The sequence below is a fragment of the Helianthus annuus genome, chromosome 3 (assembly GCF_002127325.2).
Source record: "Helianthus annuus cultivar XRQ/B chromosome 3, HanXRQr2.0-SUNRISE, whole genome shotgun sequence".
Taxonomy (NCBI): Eukaryota; Viridiplantae; Streptophyta; class Magnoliopsida; order Asterales; family Asteraceae; genus Helianthus; species Helianthus annuus.
Genome location: NC_035435.2, coordinates 169,504,713 through 169,525,828, shown reverse-complemented (window position 1 = coordinate 169,525,828; position 21,116 = coordinate 169,504,713). Strand labels below are relative to the sequence as shown.

General features: G+C 35.3%; 2 protein-coding genes across 4 annotated transcripts; one reads left to right on the top strand and one right to left on the bottom strand.

The window, feature by feature from the left end:
- The first annotated feature begins 895 nt into the window (after positions 1–895).
- On the top strand, positions 896–17,177 carry LOC110930713 (putative E3 ubiquitin-protein ligase LIN-1). Of its 3 annotated transcripts, none has more exons than XR_004888942.1 (15): positions 898–1,749; positions 6,409–6,466; positions 6,575–6,871; positions 8,238–9,244; positions 10,416–10,557; positions 11,218–11,463; positions 12,309–12,603; positions 12,708–12,829; positions 13,748–13,999; positions 14,085–14,207; positions 14,569–14,696; positions 14,785–14,931; positions 15,013–15,138; positions 16,152–16,268; positions 16,945–16,998. XR_004888942.1 is itself a non-coding variant. In XM_022174069.2 (15 exons), exons 1-15 carry the CDS (start codon positions 1,103–1,105, stop codon positions 16,960–16,962), a joined length of 3,708 nt encoding a protein of 1,235 aa, XP_022029761.1. In that variant the 5' UTR covers positions 905–1,102; the 3' UTR covers positions 16,963–17,177. The 3 variants fall into 3 exon arrangements, 1 of the variants encoding a protein (XP_022029761.1); XM_022174069.2 differs by having other exon boundaries at positions 905–1,749; positions 14,586–14,696; positions 16,945–17,177; XR_004888941.1 differs by lacking the exons at positions 15,013–15,138; positions 16,152–16,268; positions 16,945–16,998 and having other exon boundaries at positions 896–1,749; positions 14,485–14,696; positions 14,785–14,797.
- Positions 17,178–17,863: 686 nt separating this feature from the next.
- On the bottom strand, positions 17,864–19,881 carry LOC110930714 (phylloplanin). Its single transcript, XM_022174071.2, has 2 exons — positions 19,640–19,881; positions 17,864–18,232 (listed from the first exon to the last, which is right to left on the bottom strand). Exons 1-2 carry the CDS (start codon positions 19,818–19,820, stop codon positions 17,958–17,960), a joined length of 456 nt encoding a protein of 151 aa, XP_022029763.1. The 5' UTR covers positions 19,821–19,881; the 3' UTR covers positions 17,864–17,957.
- Positions 19,882–21,116: the final 1,235 nt, after the last annotated feature.

Genomic DNA, 21,116 nt, shown 5'->3' with positions numbered 1-21,116 from the left:
GTCGTGTTAAAAAACAGATCGATCTATTATTTTATTTAACATTAAAACTATAATGTTGTATTTTATGTATAAGTTTAACCCGTCAAGATGTTTTTTTAGCTGTCAACCATTTAATTTGTTTTGAGAAATGATTACACTTGTATCCACATTACATGGCAGGGTGTAAGAGCATCTACAACTGTGGTCAAAGTAAAAAATCTAGACTGTTTAGTAGCATGCAACATCATTTTAAATCATCACGGTTCCAAACCCCATTTTTCCCATAACACTTATCCATTCCAAACCTCCATATCACACACCACTTTTATACTAAAACAAAACAGTTTGTGAGTAGATGGTTCCCACAATTCCTAACCAAGGTAGTTCGGTGAAACAAACCGGACCACCATGGTCAAAGTCCCACAACAAGGGTGGTTCGGAAATTGGTGGTCCTGAAAGTGGACAGGGACAACGGACTTGTCCATTGTAGTTGCTCTAATTGAGTTGAGTCAATCGCGTAAAGCTCGGTTCGTTTATTATTTATAAATTATGTTATGTATAAACTTTATATGTGTGTGTATATCATAAATTCATATGCAACACATGAATATATAAACAATAGATTTGTTTAGGTTTAGGAGCCTAATAATACTTGATATGCGAAGCTCATACTCGTTTATTAAATGAGCTTCAATATAAGCTCGACCTTTGACTCAAGCTTTTAACAAATTGATTTCTAGTAGCTCACATGTGTCTCGACTCATTTACACCCGTAAGCTAAATGTACACGTATGATGATTGATGTTTTTGATACAGATAAATATACTAGCCATTTGCATTCCTTATTTTAACCATGAACCCAAACCCGCCCATCAACCAACCACCAACCCGACACGATTAAACATTATTAACTATAGTTTACAAAATAAGTTAAAAAGTACCCAAAAGAAAAAAAAAGTTGCATAATCCATCCATATTTATATCAGAATTTGTCTGTATCACTATCATCTCTTCTGTGAAGCAACATAGGGACCAATAAATTTTGTAGTCTGGCTCACAACAACACATGTTACTTCTTCTTCTTCTTCATAACATTCCTCTTATCTAATCCACACTCACTCCAATGGCTTCCACCTCATCTTCTTCATCCTCCTCAACCCCATCACTCTCCATAGACCTCCACCTCTTACAACACCTCGTCACGTTAATAAACAACCACATAACCACACTCATCTCCAATCCCAAATCACGAAAACTCCTACACGCAAAATGCGCCTCTAATCTCAACAACTCATTCGATTTTTCTGAGCAGGCAATTCTCTCTAACCTCTACTGGGGTATTCAGAACGTAGAGGACGCAATAGAGTCAAGAAACCAAAAGTTTGTGAAAACATCTGAGAGAGCGCTTCAAGCGCCCGCGTCATTGAATGAAAATGGGACGACGGGTGGTATATCGAACGAGTATTTGGTGTGTTGCGCGTATTTTTATTTGTGTTTGTTATGGAAAGTGAAGGGGGATGAGGTGCAAGTTGCGGTTCATTTTTTGCAAGCGTTAGTGGTTGCGCCTGGAGTGGTGAAGGGTGAGCTTGCGCCCGAGCTTTATCGAGCAGTGGTTGAGTCGTGCATTGCGCCGTTGAGGCCCGGTTTAGGGGATGGGCTGGATGGGGTTAAGTGGGGTGCGGCGAGTTGTAAGGCGTGGTTGATGTATTATCAGGTTGTTTCTTATGGACGGTCACCGTTGTTGTTGAAACACAAAGCTCATGAAGTTAGGTAAGCCTATTTTTCTTTTTCTTTTTTTCTTCGGAAATAGCTTTAGGAGCTTTTTTTTTTCTTTTTAATTTCATTTTTTTATGGACGGTCACGCACGCTCAAGTGGCATAACAATTCCATTTCTGTCACTTAGTTATGATATTTAGGCTGGAAGGTATGGTTTGGCTCATCCCCACGGGGATGAGCCTCCACGTAAGCGCCACGTAGGTGGCTAGGATGGGATGACCCAAAATGAAGATGGAGGGGGGTGGAGGATGGGGCCCCACCACCTATTTTTTTAATGTTTAATTTAATAACCAAGTTAATAAAGTTTATAAAATTTAAAAAACACAACATAAAACAACATAAATAATTTCATTTCATAACATAAAAAAAAAATACATTCCCTAAAAAAAAGAAACCGAAAATAAAAAAATAAAAAAAAGAAACCGAAAATAAAAAAAAAAAAAAAGAAACCGAAAATACAAAAAATAAACAATAAAATCTACGACGTCCATTTTTTTTTCACCTCTTCTTTCATCCTCCGATAAACCTCGCGTTCATCCTCCGGAACCGAGTCGAGATCCAATCGCATGATCCTAAAATCTTCCGCTCGAGCATAGTCGGACGACACGTTTTTCTTGTGAGAATACTTTTCGGCCGCGAACTGTTTGAACTCACGGAATTCGCTTATCAAGTCGTCCATTTTTGACGATGCCTTTTCGCCCCTACCTCCACTCGAGCCGCCACCTACACTCGGCCCGCCACCTCCACTCGAGCCGGCCACTTTTCGCTTTGCGGCCGCTTCTTTTTTTGCTTTGTCCCTCCCGGGGGGACGCTCCGACTCGTGAACGGGCAACACATCCTCGTCATCTTCCGGGTCGTCGTTTATGTCGATTTGACATCGAGCGGTGGAGCCTCCCGCACTATAACTTCCGGACTCGGAAGTTTTAGTGCGTTTGGCCGTAGCGACCTCATTTGGAACCGGCTTCCATTTTTGTTCTTTCTTTACAACGTTCCATGCTCGGAAGTGCGGGAACGGCGTTGAATTTTCAGAGTCCCACTTGGCGATAGCAAGGTTAAGAATGTCCGCATCGTTACTCCCGCTTGGATGATTAAGGTAAATTTGGTTATAAATTTGATTAAAGGCGTTGACGACCTTGATCATTTTTCGCCACTTGGCCGAGACGGATTCGATATCACGAGCCGGACCATGCTCCATAATCGCGTTAAACCTCTCCGTTGTCTTCCTCCAAAAACTAGTACCCGATTGGTTGTTTCCTAAATTTTATAAAAATAGTGCATTAGTAAAAAAAATAAACCGAAAAAAAAAAAAAATAGAAACCGAAATTAAAAATAAAAAAAATTATACCGACTATCGGGCAAGTAGAAGCCTTAACATACGCCATAGCTAACGCCTCCTCTTCTACTTTCGTCCAAGGTCTCCCCCTTGGTTTCGGTTTTTCGGCGGTTTCGGGTTCAACAACCTTCTTTCCCTTCCCCTTGTTTTTTTTTCGCGTGAGCTCTTGCGGTGGTGATTCGGGGACGACTTCTTCATCATCATCTTCTAGTTGAACCGGGGGTTGCGATTGCGATTGGAGTTGTTCAAACGTGTTGCGTTGCATGAATTGTTGGAGCGCTTGATATTGTTGAACTTGTTGAAGTTGAGACATTTGTGAGAAAGCGTTGGGTGTTTGTTGAACTTGTTGGAAACCCGAAAACGGAAATTGCGAAGTCCCCCACGAAGGATCCATAGTCGGAGTGTAAGCGGGACTCGAAAAAAAATTAGGTTGGTTCGGATTGGGATTATTCGGGTTGGGGTTGTTTGGGTTGGGGTTGTTTGGGTTGAATGGATTCATGTTTGGTAGAGAATGGTATAAAAAATATAGAGTATTTTTTATAAAAAAGGATGAGAAATGGAGAAGAATGGGAGTAGAATGAGAGAAAATGGTATAAAATGGATTGGGATTATGGTATTTATTAAAAAGGAAATTGAATTTTTTTTTTTTTTTTTAAAAGTTACCGTTGCCCAACGGTTGTTTTTGGGGGAAATGGGGCGGCACACCCGGCTTGTGGTCGCCGGTTGTGATGCTTGCCGGATGAGGGGGGCGGTGTGGGGGTCCGGCGCCGGGCCAAGCCGGGCCAAGCCGGCCCCCATACCTTCTGGTCTTATAAAAAGCTAACAGCAATGAAATGATTAAAACTTGAAAAGTTTTTGAAGTTAGAGAAAAGTTTGTGAGAATATAGTGGAATAGTAAATAAACTTGTTGGTATTTTCTTTTGAACAACTAATTTCTTTTTAATTTCGTTGTCTGTGACTTGAATCCAACATTTTCCTCTTTTAAAGTGTTTAAAGGCTTTGTCTTTAACAATGAACCATCACCCCATTGGTAAACTGGTACACCTGTTGGTATTAGATCACATATTTCTATAAAATTAGAAAATTAGAAAATTAAAATAAGTAGAGTTTCTTTTATATCAAAGTTATTCTAGATTTGCTTGTTAATTAACTTATGTTTACAAGTAAAATCAGATAATTATATATTATATATACCACAATTACCAACTAGGATAAATAGTGACTTCAGGCTTTTTTTCTTTTTTCTTTTTTCTTTTTTTTGTACTTTTTAAATTATTATCCCTCAACTTTCAATATTAACACTTAGAATTCCTTAACTTTCTAAATACTTTGTAATCGAATTTTACTTGTTTATTTTTATATACATGTGAGTATAATTCAAGTCGATTTACGTTTCGATGTAATTTTTTTGGAAATTAGTCGGGTCAAATATAATATGTTTCTTATGCTTATTAACACGTTTTCATGTTTATTTTTATGTACGCTTTTAGTTGGTTTACGTTTTAACGTAAAAATTTTTCGAAATACCGTTGTAACATGCGAGACAATTTACTAGTTAAGTTACCAAAAGCAACTTTTTTTTAGAAAATTATTATCCATCACTTTTTAATGCTATTTTTTTACTCGCATATAAGCTTTTCAAAAGTCTCCTCAAACAGTCTTTTTAAGTATTGAATATTATATCTTTGTAGACCACTTTCTTTTCAAAACCAATTATTACAACTTTACACTTTCTACCCATGGCTTTATAGCCTAGTGGTATCTTGGTGGTGAGATAAAACTTTGGACCGATAGGTCCTGAGTTCGATTCTCACAAAAGGGGGTTTTCCCATATTTATTGGGTTTCCTCCTGAATTGGTGTATAGACATTATGCCTAGTGGAGATGGATATGATCGGGTGGTTCTGCTGGTGGCACGATGATACTCCAGTAGTCCGTCAGTGATCCAAAATTTGCCGTTCAAAAAAAAAAAAAAAAACAACCTTACACTTTCTAATAGAGTAATAGGTGCATCAATTATGTTAACAAAATGAAAAGATAAAGATTAAAGAGTAATGGTTGGGACACCAAAATGTACGGAGTCAAAATTGGCGGAAATTGAGATAAACGGTAAAATCAGAATTTAATATGTGAACAAAGAAATGCTACAGGTGACATTGTGACAATAACCGGTTTGGTGGAAGTTAGGTTCAACTAACAACTATTTAAAAAATAACCAAAAAAAGGCTAAATAAATTGGCGACGTTGTCAAAAATAGGGTTGTAAATGTACAGAACATTAAACGAACTCTTTAACAACAAGTTCGTTTATGCTTTTTCGTTTAATAACTGAACAAACATGACAGATAATTTCATTCCATTAATTAAATGTAATTAGATGAATGGACACGAACAAAGGTCACGTTCATGAACGTTTAGTAATATGTTCGTTTACATCCATTCATTGTTGTTTGTTTAGTTTATGTTTGGTCATCAAATGTTTTTTTATATATATAATTTTTAATGTTTATTTAGAGGAAGGTTCAAATGAAAACCACTAGTTATTGTGAAAACTCGAAAACTAATTAAAAAAAGCCAAAAAAACATACAAAATTTTTTTTTTTAATTTTTTTTTTGCAATCAAAATTTCGCAGGTTTTTAATATAAAAAAAAAATTTCAAAAAAAAAAAAATTTTTTTTGTGTAGTGCACATGTGTAATACTGCACATATGTATGTGTACTACACATGTGTATTATTACACATGTGCACTACACAAATTTTTTTTTTTTTTTTGAAAAAAAGTTTTTTTTATATATAAAAACTAGCGATTTTTATAAAAAAATTGAAAAAAAAAAAATTTTGTGTGTTTTTTAGGCTTTTTTTAGTTAGTTTTCGAGTTTTCACAATAAAAGTGGTTTTTATTTGAACCATCCCCTGTTTATTTAATTACCATAACATTTAAACTAGAAACCCTAGTCATTTAAAACTTGTATCTCGTTAAAAACTTAGGTATGTCAAACATTATTATGTCTAACTTGTGCCTTTATTTTTGGATGATTACGTGAAGTGCTTAGCAAGGTGAATATATCTAATGTTAAGTCACAAGTCAAAACGTTAAACCTGGTTTTTCACCCTTAAATCGAACCGTTTCATACAGGTTTCAAAACGTCCTTACTTGCCTATTTACCTCTATTTCACTCAGTTTAATTGTTTACAAACACGTTGCGGTTTAGTTGCTAGATTTGGACGCTGAAAATGAGAAAAAAAATCATTTTTAGAACAAGTGATGATGATGATATTCATCATAGTTGTACTATATTTTTTTTTTTTTTTTTTTTGCAGAAACACAAAGGCCTGCAGCACATCATCTTCAATCATGTATCAACATCATCATCAGAATGTAAGTGCTTGTAATTATATCACCATACATTTAATCTAATCTTTCTTAATTTCCAAACTTACAAACAACACAAATGAAACTGAGATTAAAATGCATATTTCAATGCAGTTTAAAAGGGTGCATCCTATTGATCCCCAACAAAGTGCACATGCTGACATTATTAAACTTGACTCCCCTGTTTCAAACAAAGTTTCCGAAAGCTCGGGTGTCAAACGTCTTCAAGATCTTCTGTTAGAAGAGAATTATGAACAGAATACACATGTTGCCGTTGTAGAAAGCTCGGTTTTAAAGAAAGTGTCTGAAAATTCTGGTACCAAGCGTCTTCAAGATCTTCTCATGGAAGATCAATCATATTCGCCATCCTTACGTTCAGCCGCCAGTGATTGCGCTGATGACGGTTTTGAGGTATTTTTCTTGATTTTATTTTTGATCCAGCATCCATTACGCTCAGTGTCGGACCAAGGACTTTTTTTTCATGCGGGGGAATTAGGGTGCTTAACCAAACTTTAATAGGGATGAGCAGGATTATTGCGAAAAAATAACACTATTTTTTTCATGGGAGTCCGCCCTCATGGTCTGTTATTGGGTCCGCCTCTTACGCTCACATTTTTGCGTTATTATATATAAGAATGATTATTTCCTAACAATGGGAAAAGATGCCAGTATACATTGATAAAAAAAATTAAATTTGTTACATATAATAGTAAAAATCATTTTTTTACTTGTTATGATAAAAAAGAACGTTGGGGAATTGGCCTGTAATAATCCCACCTAAACCTTATTCGCCATTAATAATCCCACCTCAGAATTCCCCCCCGCCAGTCCCATCTTTCACATATTTTTCGTACAATGGTCTCCCGTTAAAAAAACTTAACAGAGTTAAGTTTTTTTTCAAATTACAAACAGATTTTTTAGGGCTTTTGATCAGAACGATGATACGAGTCAATTGATGTAAAACTTACTTCAAAATGGTGCTCCAAGTGACTTGATTTTGGTTAATTGGAAATTTAAACACCCGAATTGAAGCACCGTTTTCATCGTTTGGAGGACCGTTTCGTGGCAAGTTTTACATCGATGGACTCGTATCGTCGTTCTAATCAAAAGCCCTAAAAATTAGTTTGTAATTTGGAAAAAAGCTTAACTCCGTTAAGTTTTTTTAACGGGAGACCATTGTAGGAAAAATAGGTGGAAGGTGGGATTGGCGGGGGGAAAATATTCTGAGGTGGTATTATTAATGGCAGGTCTAGGTGGGATTATTACAAGCCAATTTCCTAAGAAAGTATTACATTTTGGTGTAGGGGCGCGTTCAATACAAAACCAATTTTAAGTATAGAATTTTGGAACCGCATAAACATGTCCAATATTTTAAATAAATCGTTGGGGCTGTTTGGTAGCCTCTTAATGACCATTCAGATGCTACCTCTTAATGGTTTAAAACTTCTGAATGAATAAGAGGTAACCTCAAGTCTGAATGGTTAAGAGGTAACATCTGAATGGTAAATCATCACATGTCACATTCTTCTACCTTCTCATTGGTAAAATTTTTAATAGTTTCATTAAGAGGTAGCCTCTTATTTCATTAAGAGGTAGCCTCTTAATGACCATTCAGAGGCTACCAAACAGCCCAAAGAAAGTTATCAAAACTTATATTATTTGTAAGTTGTTAAACAAAATGATTTAGAAAGTTGTAAAGTACACTTTGGACAGTCTTTTGATCTGTTCTGTTTTCTTTTAAGCTAATTTCTAAGGTTAAATACTTAAATCCAACCAGGGATATGAAGACGAATTCGATAGAACATTGCGAACCATGCGTGCTGCTGCAGACGAACAACCAGAAACGACATTCACAATGTCAAAATCCCCATTTTTTCGGAACTGTTTAGAAGATGAAAAGGAAGAACTCACATGGGAACAATATTCTGGCGAATATTCAACCGCGAGAGACGAGTTTTTATTTTCCGGAGAAAATAGTTACAGGGTGGAACAAGCTGAGATTGTCCAGAAAGTAATTTCTAAACTATGCTTCTCAGAAGGTTTAAAAAAACCTGACGACGACGACGACGATGATGATTCAACGACAGTTGAAATTACAACTGTGTATGAAATGTTAGCAAACAAACCGGGATTAAAATACGCGTTACTTAAAGACGTAATTTTAGATCAACTACTAATGGCTCTATCAACTTCAAAGGAGCAAGGGGTAACAAGAGCTTCAATTTCCATACTCTCAAGTATCGTTTCTTCAAATCCGTCGGTTATTGATGAGATAAAGAAGAAAGGATTAAACGTGAATGATCTTGCGAATGCTTTGAAACGAGATGTTTATGAAGCAGCGGTTTTAATTTATTTGATAAAGCCGTCTCCAAATGAGCTTAAGACTCTTGAACTCATGCCGATATTAGTTAAGATCGTTTGTTCTTCAAGGAGTTCGAAAAGTGGCGTAAAATCACTTTCTGTGTCACCTCACTCGGCGTCGCTAATGATTATTCAAGTGTTGGTGACTGCTTTTGATCACTCCACGAACAACGCTCACTTGGCGGCGATTATTTCACCGAAAGTGATCTCGTGTCTTGTTAATGTTCCACGAAAGGGTAGTTTGGAAGAAGTTACATCTTTAGCGGCGATTCTTGTGAAGTGTATGAGATTTGATGGACAATGCAGATGTCATGTTTTACAATTTACTCCCATTTCTCCATTTGTTTCTCTTATATTGAGCAACCACAAGCATGCCATACTTGTAGGACTTGAATTCTTCCATGAAATTCTAAGAATGCCACGGTACGTTCTAATTTTTTTTTTTTTATTGGTGTAACATTTTACATTTTTTTTTTTCAAAAAACAAACGATTGATATAACCAGAAAACTTGTTAATTTTACATCAAAACAGAAGGTAGACGGGCAACAAGCTGCGCCGCCAACCCTTTCTAAATTAGTTAGAAAATCAATTTTATTTAAACACCTTATGTAGTTATTTCATTTTTATAAAGCTGATAAGCATTTTTTTAATGTTTTGATGAAGAAAAGTGCTTATTTTGGGCTGAAATAAGCTGTTTTCATTATGTAGTTTGAGATTGCTTATTTCCAACTGAATAGTCTATGTGGTTAATCCAAACTTTTTTCCACAAATTAATATATTAAAAGTTAAAATTTACTAAATAAACACAAAGAGTTAAATGCCATTTTAGTCCCTGTGGTTTGGGCGACTTTGCCAGTTTAGTCCAAAGGTTTCATTTTTCGCCTGTGGGTCCAAAAAGGTTTCACCGTTGCCATTTTAGTCCACTGGGTTAACTTCATCCATTTTTCCTGTTAACGAGAAGGGCAATTCGGTCATTTTATATGGCCGAATTGCCCTTCAAGTTAACAATATTACATATAAATTGATCGAATTGCCCTTCTCATTAACAGAAAAAATGGATGAAGTTAACCCAGTGGACTAAAATGGCAACGATAAAACCTTTTTGGACTCACAGGTGAAAAATGAAACCTTTGGACTAAACTGGCAAAATGACCCAAACCAGAGGGACTAAAATGACATTTAACTCTATAGAGACAAATTTATATAATACAATTATATTTAAATTATAAAATCTTATGTCAATTTTTCTTTTTAAGTTATAATTATGACAGAAAATACACATCCAATTTAATTTATGACATAAAACATATTCTAAAAAAATATAATATAATATACATGGGTTAAACAGGTCAACCCGCCACCCGACCCAGTTGACCCGAACCGACCCTTTTAGCTAAACGGGTTCAACCTGAAACTGACCCGAACCCATTTAGACTAAACCCAAACCCGCGAATTTCGTGCTAGGTTCATGTCGTGTCAGAAATTCACACCCCTAAATCAAAATGACACGTCTACCCTTATGGTGATCATAGGTAGATTGCTTATATATGGTAATTTTTTCGGTACTGAATTATCTATCTATAAAATTTACAGATCAACATCAATAAGCCTGCTACATAAACTAAGAGAAGAAGGAGGCATGGATATTATGTGTGTTTTATTGCTTGCTATCCAACAAACACAACAAGAATATAAGCTTTTAGCAGCTAGCTTGTTGCTTCAATTGGATGTTATGGTAAGATTAATATGGCCCACTTTATAAATTTATGGAATATTGGATTTTAATAATCCCAACTATTCGCCTTTGGCCACCAACAGTCCCAACTTTAAAAATAACCACTGACAGTCCTAACTTTTAAGATATTGGCCTCCAATGGACCCTGACTAATAGAACCCTAACGCCGTTAGTCTCCGGTCGCCGGAAAAACATTTTTGGCCGGAAAACTCAACATTTTGTCCCGAACCTCTTTGTAACCTTATTATGGACGTTTGGGAACCTTTTTCTAGTAAAAGTCCCAATTATTAAAGTCGTCGGAAAACTTATTTTTCATTGGAAAACTCAACTTTTTGGCCGGAAAAGCTCAATATTTTCGTCCCAAACCTCTTTGTAACCTTAGAACGGACCTTTAGAAACCTTTTTATGGACAAAAACGGTTTTCCGGTGACTGGAGACTAACGACGTTAGGGTTCTGTTAGTCAAGGTCCATTGATGGCCAATATGTCAATAGTTGAGACTGACAGTGATTACTTTTGAAATTAGGACTGTTGGCGTCCAACGGTGAATAGTTGGGATTATCAAAATCCAATATTCCTAAACTTATTCTTGTTAGTTTCAAACTCAATAGTCATATTTAGTAGTTGTCAACTGATGCATTTATGTGATAAACAATTTCAGGAAGAATCAGTTGATAAGGTTTTGAACAGGGAAGTGGCAATTCAGACCCTATTAGAGTCGGTGACTTGTGAAGAAAACTCGGATGCACAAGAATTAGCAGCGTTTATATTATCAAATATCGGCGGAACGTTTGCATGGACAGGAGAACCATACACAATAGCTTGGTTGGTAAAGAAGGCTGGTTTGAATTCAATATTACACAAGAATACTGTCAAACACATTGATTGGTCAGATGATATGCTGCAGGTAGGATAATTATAATCCCTTATTTCCAACATATACATTTACAAGCTTGGGGGAGTAGTGCCAGCTGCCTCGCAGTCTGGCACTCCCCTATTGGATCAACTCGTTTTTAATTTAATTTTATTTTCAGTTTAAAATTACACTTTCGTCATTTATTTAAAATTACGTTTTTACCCCCAGCTCAAAATAAAATTATATTTTTGCCTCTAGCTAAAAATTACGCTTTTGCCCTCGGTTCAAAAACTCACTTTTAATTTTGTTCCCAGTTTAAAATTACGTTTTCGCCCTCCGTTTAAAATTATGTTTTTGCTCCCAGTTCAAAATAAAATGTTGTTTTTTTCTCTAGCTCAAAATTACGATTCTGCCCTGAGCTCAAAATTACGTTTTTGCCCACAATTCAAAATAAAATTATGTTTTCCCCCCTAGCTGAAAATTATGATTTTGCTCTCATTTAAAAATATGACTTCGCCATAATTTACGATTTTGCCCTCTGTACAGACATACATGTTAAGAGAGAGCAATATTCGGCTTATTGCCCCGCAACGCGGGCGGGGCAAAAACTAGTGTTTAACTACAAAGGCTGACTTTTGTGGTCAAACATACTACTGTTCATATTATATTTTGGTAAGAAAGATGATTATATTACATTTATGTAAGAGACTTACAGAAAGAAGAATGTTGGCTTTGAAATGCCGACAACATCCATTTCACTATTTAGATGAAAAATAGTTTGGTTGACCGCAAAAGTCAAAGTTTATTCATTAGAGATTAAACATACGGATTGACTCATTATTAGTAAATGCACATATAGATATATTGAGCATTTGAGCATGCTTATGAATATGTAGGAAAATGGGACAGAAATCTGGTGCGGGAAAGTTGCACGACACATAATAAAACTCGGGAATCCTGTTTTCTATGCTTTGAAAGACGGATTAAAATGCAAAAACAAAAGAATCTCAAGAGACTGCCTCACGACAATTGCATGGATCGGGTGTGAAATTGTTAAGGGGCCCGATGATTTAAGGTGTTTAGCGTGTGACATTTTGTTAAGTACAGTCGAGCAATATGTGCATCCTGGGATGGAAGTTGAAGAAAGATTGTTAGCATGTTTGTGCATGTATAACTACACTTTTGGTAGAGGTAATTAATACCTTATGTTGTCTTTTTTTTTTTTTTTTTTTTTTTTTTTTAAATTTTAACGCGTTCTTTCATATATAGATTTGATAATATGTTTTGTGATGCAGGCATGCAGAAACTAACTCAACTATCAGAGGGTGTAAGAGAGTCACTCAGACGCCTTTCGAGTATAACGTGGATGGCAGAGGAATTGCTAAAAGTTGCAGACTATTACATGCCTAATAAATGGGTAATTTTTGTTATATTTCTTTCCTTTTGTGTTTTCTTATAGGTTGAACTACACATAATAAAAACAAAATTTACAGTTTTCTTTGATTTTATATTTTTTTTATTTTAGCAACCAAGTTAAAGTTTTATTACCGATTGTAGCAACAAAATGACATGTTCAACAAGTAGTTGTTCATTATTTGCTAAATTTCAAAAAAAAAAAAAAAATAGTGAATGGGATCTTATTTATCATTTTCGTGCATGCGTATGGTAGCCGATGTGACGTTTAGTAATTATATTAAGGGAAAATTACGAAAATAGCCGTTGACCACTATGACTTTCAAAAAAGGCCATTGGAGCGACCTCTCAAGCAACTGAAGTGTCCATATGCAGACCTCTCAAGCACCCAATAAAAAATGGACACATGGCGTTTCAAATGTTGCAGGCGGGCCCAAACGCGTCCCATGCACTTCCAAACACATCCCATGCCCTTCCAGACGCATAGATGAATGGATTTCCAAAGGCGCATCCTGTGCATGATGCGTCGCTCTAAGGACACATGAGGTGGCCAAATCTAAGAGTGGTTTTGGTCAATAGCCATTTTTGTAATTTTCCCATATTTATTTATATTTTTCTTTAAAACATGTTAGTATTTTCTCTTTTCACATGAGCATACATTGCATATGTGGCGGTTGAGATGACATGTACAAGTGCCGCATAAGCAATCTACAGGCGATATCATTTAAAATAAGGATGGTTGAATTAGTGATAATTATAAGTTGGTTTCTATTTTGGATGTTATTTAAAACTGGTTGCTAGAAACATGAAAAAATTGTAAAATTTGTTTCTTTTTCGTGCAGTTTGCGATTTTATACGCATAACAAATGATTAAGTTGCAGAATAATTCTTGGTTAACTGAATTAGTCTTTTTAATTAACAGAGAATATCTTGTGTCCACACACAAGTTTTAGAGGCAAATTACAATGGAAGTGGAGCGGTAAATTCACTCATCTACTATAGGGGATATCTTTTTGGTGGATACTCAAATGGGTCAATTAAGGTTTGGGACATCAAAGGGCAAACAACGACTCTTATAGCCGATGTTAAGGAGCACAAAAAGACGGTAACATGTTTTGCGCTTTTGGAACCAGGGAATTACCTTTTGAGTGGATCTACAGACAAAACGATTCGGGTAATTAAGGTTAATTTTTTAATCATTGTTTTAGTTGAATGGTTGTGTGCTTATGGAAATAAATGAAATATTTTCCGGATGGCAGATATGGCAAATGTTTAAAAGAAAAATGGAATGCGTTGAAGTAATTACAACCAAGGATTCGATTCAAAGTCTTGAGACGTACGGCGAAATGATTTTTGCGGTTACCCAAAGCCATAAAATGAAGGTAAATAGGGATTATTAAGTGATTATGCGGTTGTGAATAATCAAAAGTAGATAATGAACAGCTAATTGTATTCTACCGTTTAATTCCAAACTGGTTTTTCGACCTCTAGATAATTTAAAAAACATGTTTCTAAACATTTAAAACTAATTATGGTCACAACAAGCAGTGGCGGACCCAGAAATTATCTGTTGGGGTGCGGATGAGGCGTTCCATCATATTTTCAAGGGGTTCGGTCTGGTTTTTTTCCCTAAAATATACACTAAATTTTTTTTTCAAGGGGTGCGGCCGCCCACCCACGACTGTGGTAGGTCCGCCACTGACAACAAGTCGCAACGAACACTAAATGTACACACGTTAGAAGATTATGATGTCGTGTAGGTGATTGATTCATCAAGAAAAGTGAAGGATGTTTTCAAGAACAAGAATGTGAAATGCATAAAGGCTTGCCAAGGGAAAGTTTACATAGGGTGCATGGACTCAAGCATACAGGTTTCTATCTTCTTTAAAATCAAAAATTTAAAAATTTCGGGAATCATTATATTAAAATAACGAGTCGTTTTATTGATAAATGTCGCAGGAATTAATAATCGGAAACAATCGACAACAAGAGATCAAAGCTCCGTCGAAGAGCTGGAGATTGCAAAGCAAGCCTATCAATTCAATAGCACTCTACAAAGACTGGCTATATAGTGCAAGTACCTCTATTGATGGATCAAGAATTAAGGTTTGGATTAAGTTAATACTATGATTAAGTAGTAAAACACTATATAAACATGCTACTAATTAACTATATAACTAAATGCAGGATTGGAGAAAACAAAGCAAGGGTCAAGTGTCGGTAGTACCAGAAAAAAGAGCAAATGTTGTAGCAATGAGCATTGTAGAAGACTTTATATACTTTAGCACCAGTTGTTCATCAAGCAATATAGAGGTGCAACATATACCCTTTACATTTTTTTAAAGGAATATTGGATTTTAATAATCCCAACTATTCGTCGTTGGCCGTCAATAGTCTCAACTTCAAAAATAACCACTGGTAGCCCCAAATATTGACATATTGGCCACCAACGGACCCTTACTAACAGAACCCTAACGCCGTTAGTCTCCGGTCGCCGGAAAACCGTTTTTGTCTAGAAAAAGGTTTCTAAAGGTTTGATCTAAGGTTACAAAGAGGTTTGGGACAAAAATGTTTGAGTTTTTCGGCCAAAAAGTTGAGTTTTCCGGCCAAAAAGAAGTTTTCCGGCGAAAAAGGAGTTTTCCGACGACTTTAACAATTGGGGCTTTTACTAGAAAAAAAGTTCATAAAGGTCCGAAATAAGGTTACAAAGAGGTTTGGGATGAAAATGTTGAGTTTTCCGGCCAAAAATGAGTTTTCCAGCAAAAAAGCGTTTTTTGGCGACTGGAGACTAACAGCGTTAGGGTTTTGTTAGCCAGGGTCCATAGGAGGCCAATATGTTAATAATTGGGTCCGCCAGTAGTTATTTTTAAAGTTGGGACTGTTGGCAGCCAACGACGAATAGTTGGGATTATTAAAATCCAATATTCCTTTTTTACAATATTGGTACATTTTTTTATACTTGTGACAAAGGCTTTGGGGGGGGGGGGGGGGATAATTACAAGAACTTTAAGGCATGTGACGACATGGGGAGTACTTGTTATGACTCCTTGTCGGAATACTCGTTCTGATTCCTTGTCGGAATACTCGTTCTGATTCCTTGTCGGAATACTCGTTCTGATTCCTTGTCTGTGTCGATTACCCTCGACTGTGTCGAATATGATGATTAACATCACACAACCAAGAATCAATATTCATAACAACATCCTCCTAGTAATATTTGTGACAAAGGCTACCTCTATATTTGTGACAAAGGCCAATATGACTTTGTCCCTTATATTTGTGACAAAGGCTACCTCTATATTTTGTAACACATTTTTAAATACCAGATTTGGTTGAGAGGGGCACACCATAAAGTTGGAAGGCTATCAGTAGGCAGCAAGATAACAAGCATACTTACAGCCAATGACATGATTTTATGTGGTACGGAATCAGGGTTAATCAAGGTAATATTTGAATACTAAATCCGGTTAGCTGTTTTATTTAAGGCCCGAAAAACACATATACTAGTCACATTTTACCATATACACAACATTATTCATTTAGCGATGTAACATGTTTACCACTTTTACTGAAGTTTGCAATTTGTTGCATTAAAGGTAAAAATTGGTAAGCATGCTGCTGTTGCTACATCGAATGTGGCGGGTTGTGTCTTGTTGTCGGGTTGAACTAATTGTAGTATTCCCAAAGGTAAGTAGTATATGTTGCATATCAGGGGGAGGGGGGGACCCCCGAACTTTTCCCTCATTTGTAGTTTTCGTATAGAATCTTTTAGGTATATACGTTTCGACCCCCGGTTTTATAATTTTATTAGGTATATACGTTTTCGACCCCCAGGTCAGAAATCTCAAGCTTCGCCACTGTTGCATATGATTTATAAAGGGGGTGGTAGGCTGGATCTGATGGGCCGGACCTAACCCAGTCTAGGCCCATATGTTGAGCCCTATCTGAGATATAAGTCATCAGTTGAATTAAATGGTTGCTGTAGAAAGTTGAAATAGTGGGATATAACTTATAAGTCATCAGTTGAATTAAATGGTTGTTGTATACAGTTGAAATATTGCATTTTACCATTGATTTATTAAACGAATTCTAACTTTCCTTATTTTGCATGATCAACAGGGCTGGATTCCTCTCTAATGCTACGGTTGAGTACATATTATGGCGTAAATATATATGAGGATGTACACAATATATATGTACATGAGTTGCATAGTATATATATCTCAACACAATACATCTCCATTTCCCAATTTTTTCATACAATAATAAACTTGGAGAGATGGGTCATGATCCATTATTGTATCTGGTTATTGTGGTCATCAGTAATATATATATAATTTTTGTTTATATTTTACTATCTTAAGATTAGTTTTGGTTTACAGTTCTTTACTAAGAGAGATTACTAAAATCTTTTTATGTCAACTTAGTGTCAATTATAGTTATATTATTCATACATTATATCATGGTATATTATGTTACTAGAGGAAGGTTCATTTGAGAAGAAAAATTAATTGAGAAGAAAAAGAACAAAGGGTAATTTTGTAAAACATTAAATAGTTTTTCACTTATCTCATTTATTATCATTTTTGACTAATTAATTAGTTATAAAGACTATTATCCTCCACACTAACTTTTTTTGTCTACACACATCAAAAAGTTGTCCTACATATTTCGAAATTCATCCTACACGTTGAAATTTATCTTACACAACTCGTAATTTATCCTACACAACTTCTAATTTATCCTACACTTTAAATTATTTTATTTTATTTTTTTAAAAAAATATATATATTTTGAAGATAAGTTACAAAAAGTTGTTTAATGTATTAGCTATTAAAGAGGAAGACTATAAATTAATGACCTATGTAGATTTACCAATGTACCCTTATAATAACATTAAATACTTATATTAAATGAAGTAAAATAAAGCATTCTTATTGGTTGAAATTTGTTCTTTTTTCTTCTTACAAAAAATTTCTTCTCATTTGAACTCTCCACTATGTTACTAAGCACATATCGTTGCAAGCATGAGGAAATATTATGGAAATCGATATCTTCCTTTACTCATACATTTTGTAGAGGAAATAATGTAGAAGTCTATATCTTTCTTTATTCATAGAAGCAAACTCAAATCATAAACTTCCCATCACTTGGAATGGCGATGTAATAATCTTACTAGTGGTCACGCTGCTTTGAATGGTTGCTCGTAGTGAGGCTTCAAGAGACGGGGAGGTTGAAGGTAGGGTTGCGTTACAAGCCGAGAGTGGTGTAACAACATCTACCTTACAAGATGCTAAAACAGTGGTGAGAGTAGCTTGAAGCCGAACGAGAAAAGAGAATCCTCCCGATTCACTTGTTGTGGTCGAGGCTATCACATTTCCATCACATAATAATTGAACTGTAGCATCTGTGGAAGATAAAATACATATATAAACAACATACGCACATCCATTTTGGATTTTTAAACGTTTCAATAAACACAGTTTAAATTATAAGTTTTAACTTGTAATCAACTAATAAATGTCTCAACAAAAGCAAAGTTAGATTCATAGTATATATATTTTAGGCGTTAAACCAGCCCATTATGTATATGATTCAACATGCCAACGATTAAACAGCTTGTTGGAAATACAAGACAACCAGATTAGAAATGTCACAAAATCCCCCACGCTTCGGGGATGCCCTCAGCGTCGAGATCGCGACCCTTTGTCCCGACCATTGTAGCACGTGTGTCGCCCAGGGCATAAGGGGCATGATGACTTGACGTCATCCTCACCTTCCTCTAGCTTATCACCGGCAGTCTGTTGGTGCATGGCTGTCGTCAGCTCGTGCTATAAGGTGTTGGGTTAAGTCCCACAACGAGCGGAACCCTCATGTTTAGTTGCCATCGAACAGACTACCGGTGATTAGCCAGAGGAAGGTGAGGATTTCACTTGCCTTATTCTTGATAGGGGCAGACCTAGGTAAAGGTCTGGTGGGCAGGCGGGCCCCTTGGAAAAAATAGTGTATTTTATAGGGTAAAATCCTAATCGCACCGTTGAAAATTTAGTTAAACCCCTCGTTCGTATCCCTTAAAATTATTTCCTGAGTCTGCCACTAATTCTTGAACTAATATTTATACCTTTTGAAATGGCAAAGGTTCAACTGTTCATCATGCCAAACTAGACATGATCAATTGGTTAAATATGAGATAAGCAAAGGTTAGGTCAGTTGTTTGGTTGTTTGCTTGAGCTATTATATAGAGCAATTATTAAAGAATTCAGTGTAATCATTTTTGTAATAAGATGTATATGTTTAACTTTAAATCATATAGTTTTAAATTTTTTTGAGTTTTTCAGTGCACAAGCTAAGTGTTAAAGCTTTTAAAAGATGTGATGTTAGACTATGTGTAGTGGGGCTTTTTTTTTAAATTTCAAAAAAAACGCCCAAAAACGCCTCCCCCACCATTACATAGGGCGTTATTTTGCAAAATTTTTGAAAAAAAAGTGGTCCGTCGTTTTATTAAAAACGCTCAAGCAACAACTTGGATGAGTATGAGGAGTTTGACTGACCAATGGGAAGGGGCATTAGTGGTCCAAGTGGGATGACAGATACTGACCAAACAACTTTTTAAATAAGTTTCTTTTTTTTATCCTTTTTAATGATTGGAAGGGGGATTATTTGGGCATTATTCCCACTACGCCACTTTTGCAATAACGCCCCATGCTGACTGGGATGACACGTGTCGGATAATGCCCCATGGTGGGGGCATTATTTTTCTTAACCACTACGGGTGGTCGTAGTATGAAGTAAAAAGTTGGAGTTGTGATCTTACTTGGGAACGGAGGGGTTGGGGTTGCGACATTATAAACGCTGCTATCCGTCGAACACAAGACAATTCCACTTATGTTAAATGAAGCGCCAGCAGTAGTAGGAGGAAGTTGAGCTTCAGCTTGTGTTCCAACAAAAATTACAATCAAAATGGGGATTAGGAGGATGAAAGATTTCATTGCCATTGATGTAAAAGGGCTACTATTGTGTTTACAATGAAGGGCTTGACACTATGTTAATCATGAGAGTTGCCTATTTATAACTTACAAGGGAAGCTAAACCACAATAAAGCTTTTACTATGTTTGAAAACAGATCATTAAGCTTTTACTATGTTTGAAAACAGATCAATAGTTATTAACAATCATTAAATAAATGAAGACTTTTGTGTATAGAAATCTCAGGTGTGATTAACCTCAGCATGGTGTTATGCAAGTTGTAGTATAAATCAAAGCATATTGCTATACATTTATTGTTGAGTTTCCTTCCTTTTCTAGTTACACATGATCACTAGCGAATTTAGAAGAAAAGTTGAGGGGTACGTGCTAAAATTTTTTAGTTCAAAAGTAGCCGATATATAAAAGAAAAAAGATAAAAAAAATTGCACTAAAAATGTCGTTTGTTATTCATTAGTTATGTGTAGCTATTTTATGTATTTAGTTAGATAATTTTTATTATAATAGTTTTCTTATATAAGCATATATTTTATTGTATCATATGAATAAAAATGTAATTATATTTATATAAATAAATAATAGCCTTGTTAAGCCCGAACAATATCTTATATAAATTTCTGTTAAGGAACCATAAATTCATTATAGTTATGGACGAAGACCATCGGAATGCACAAGTAGTTTTGATATAAAAAGCATTGACAAAAAAACTCTAATGTCTCCGCATCTTTAATTATATTTATTACCCATTTATACAAAACTAGTAAACCTTCCACTTAAGTTAGTGATTTATCAACTATCTACAATTTAACCTTTATGAATAAAAAAAATTGTACAGTTTAGTGTCCAGGTAAAAAAACTATATATATTGTAATATTGATACAACAATAAGAATTTCTACTTCATTACCATTCTCAATCTTCGAAATGAACTAACAATGTATTTTTTCAAAAAAAAAAAAACATCCTTAAAAACAAGAATCTTTTTATTACAGTTAGCTCTAGCTCCAAGACCGAATTTTAGCTTAAGAATTACATAACTATTAGAGTAAATTTTAAAAATTGGTCTTTATGTTTATACCAAATTTCAAAGATTGTTTTTTCCTTTAAAATTGACAACATTTGTACTTAATGATTCAAAATCTTACACGTTACGTCATTTGCCTCTAACCCAGATAATTTTTATCATCATATAGTCATAAGTAAAAATTGTATAAAAATTACTAGAATAAAAAAAGGGTTAGTAAGACAAAATAGTTGATAGTTAAATTTGTAAATGGAAGAACGAGAAAAAATAACAAAAAATAAGAA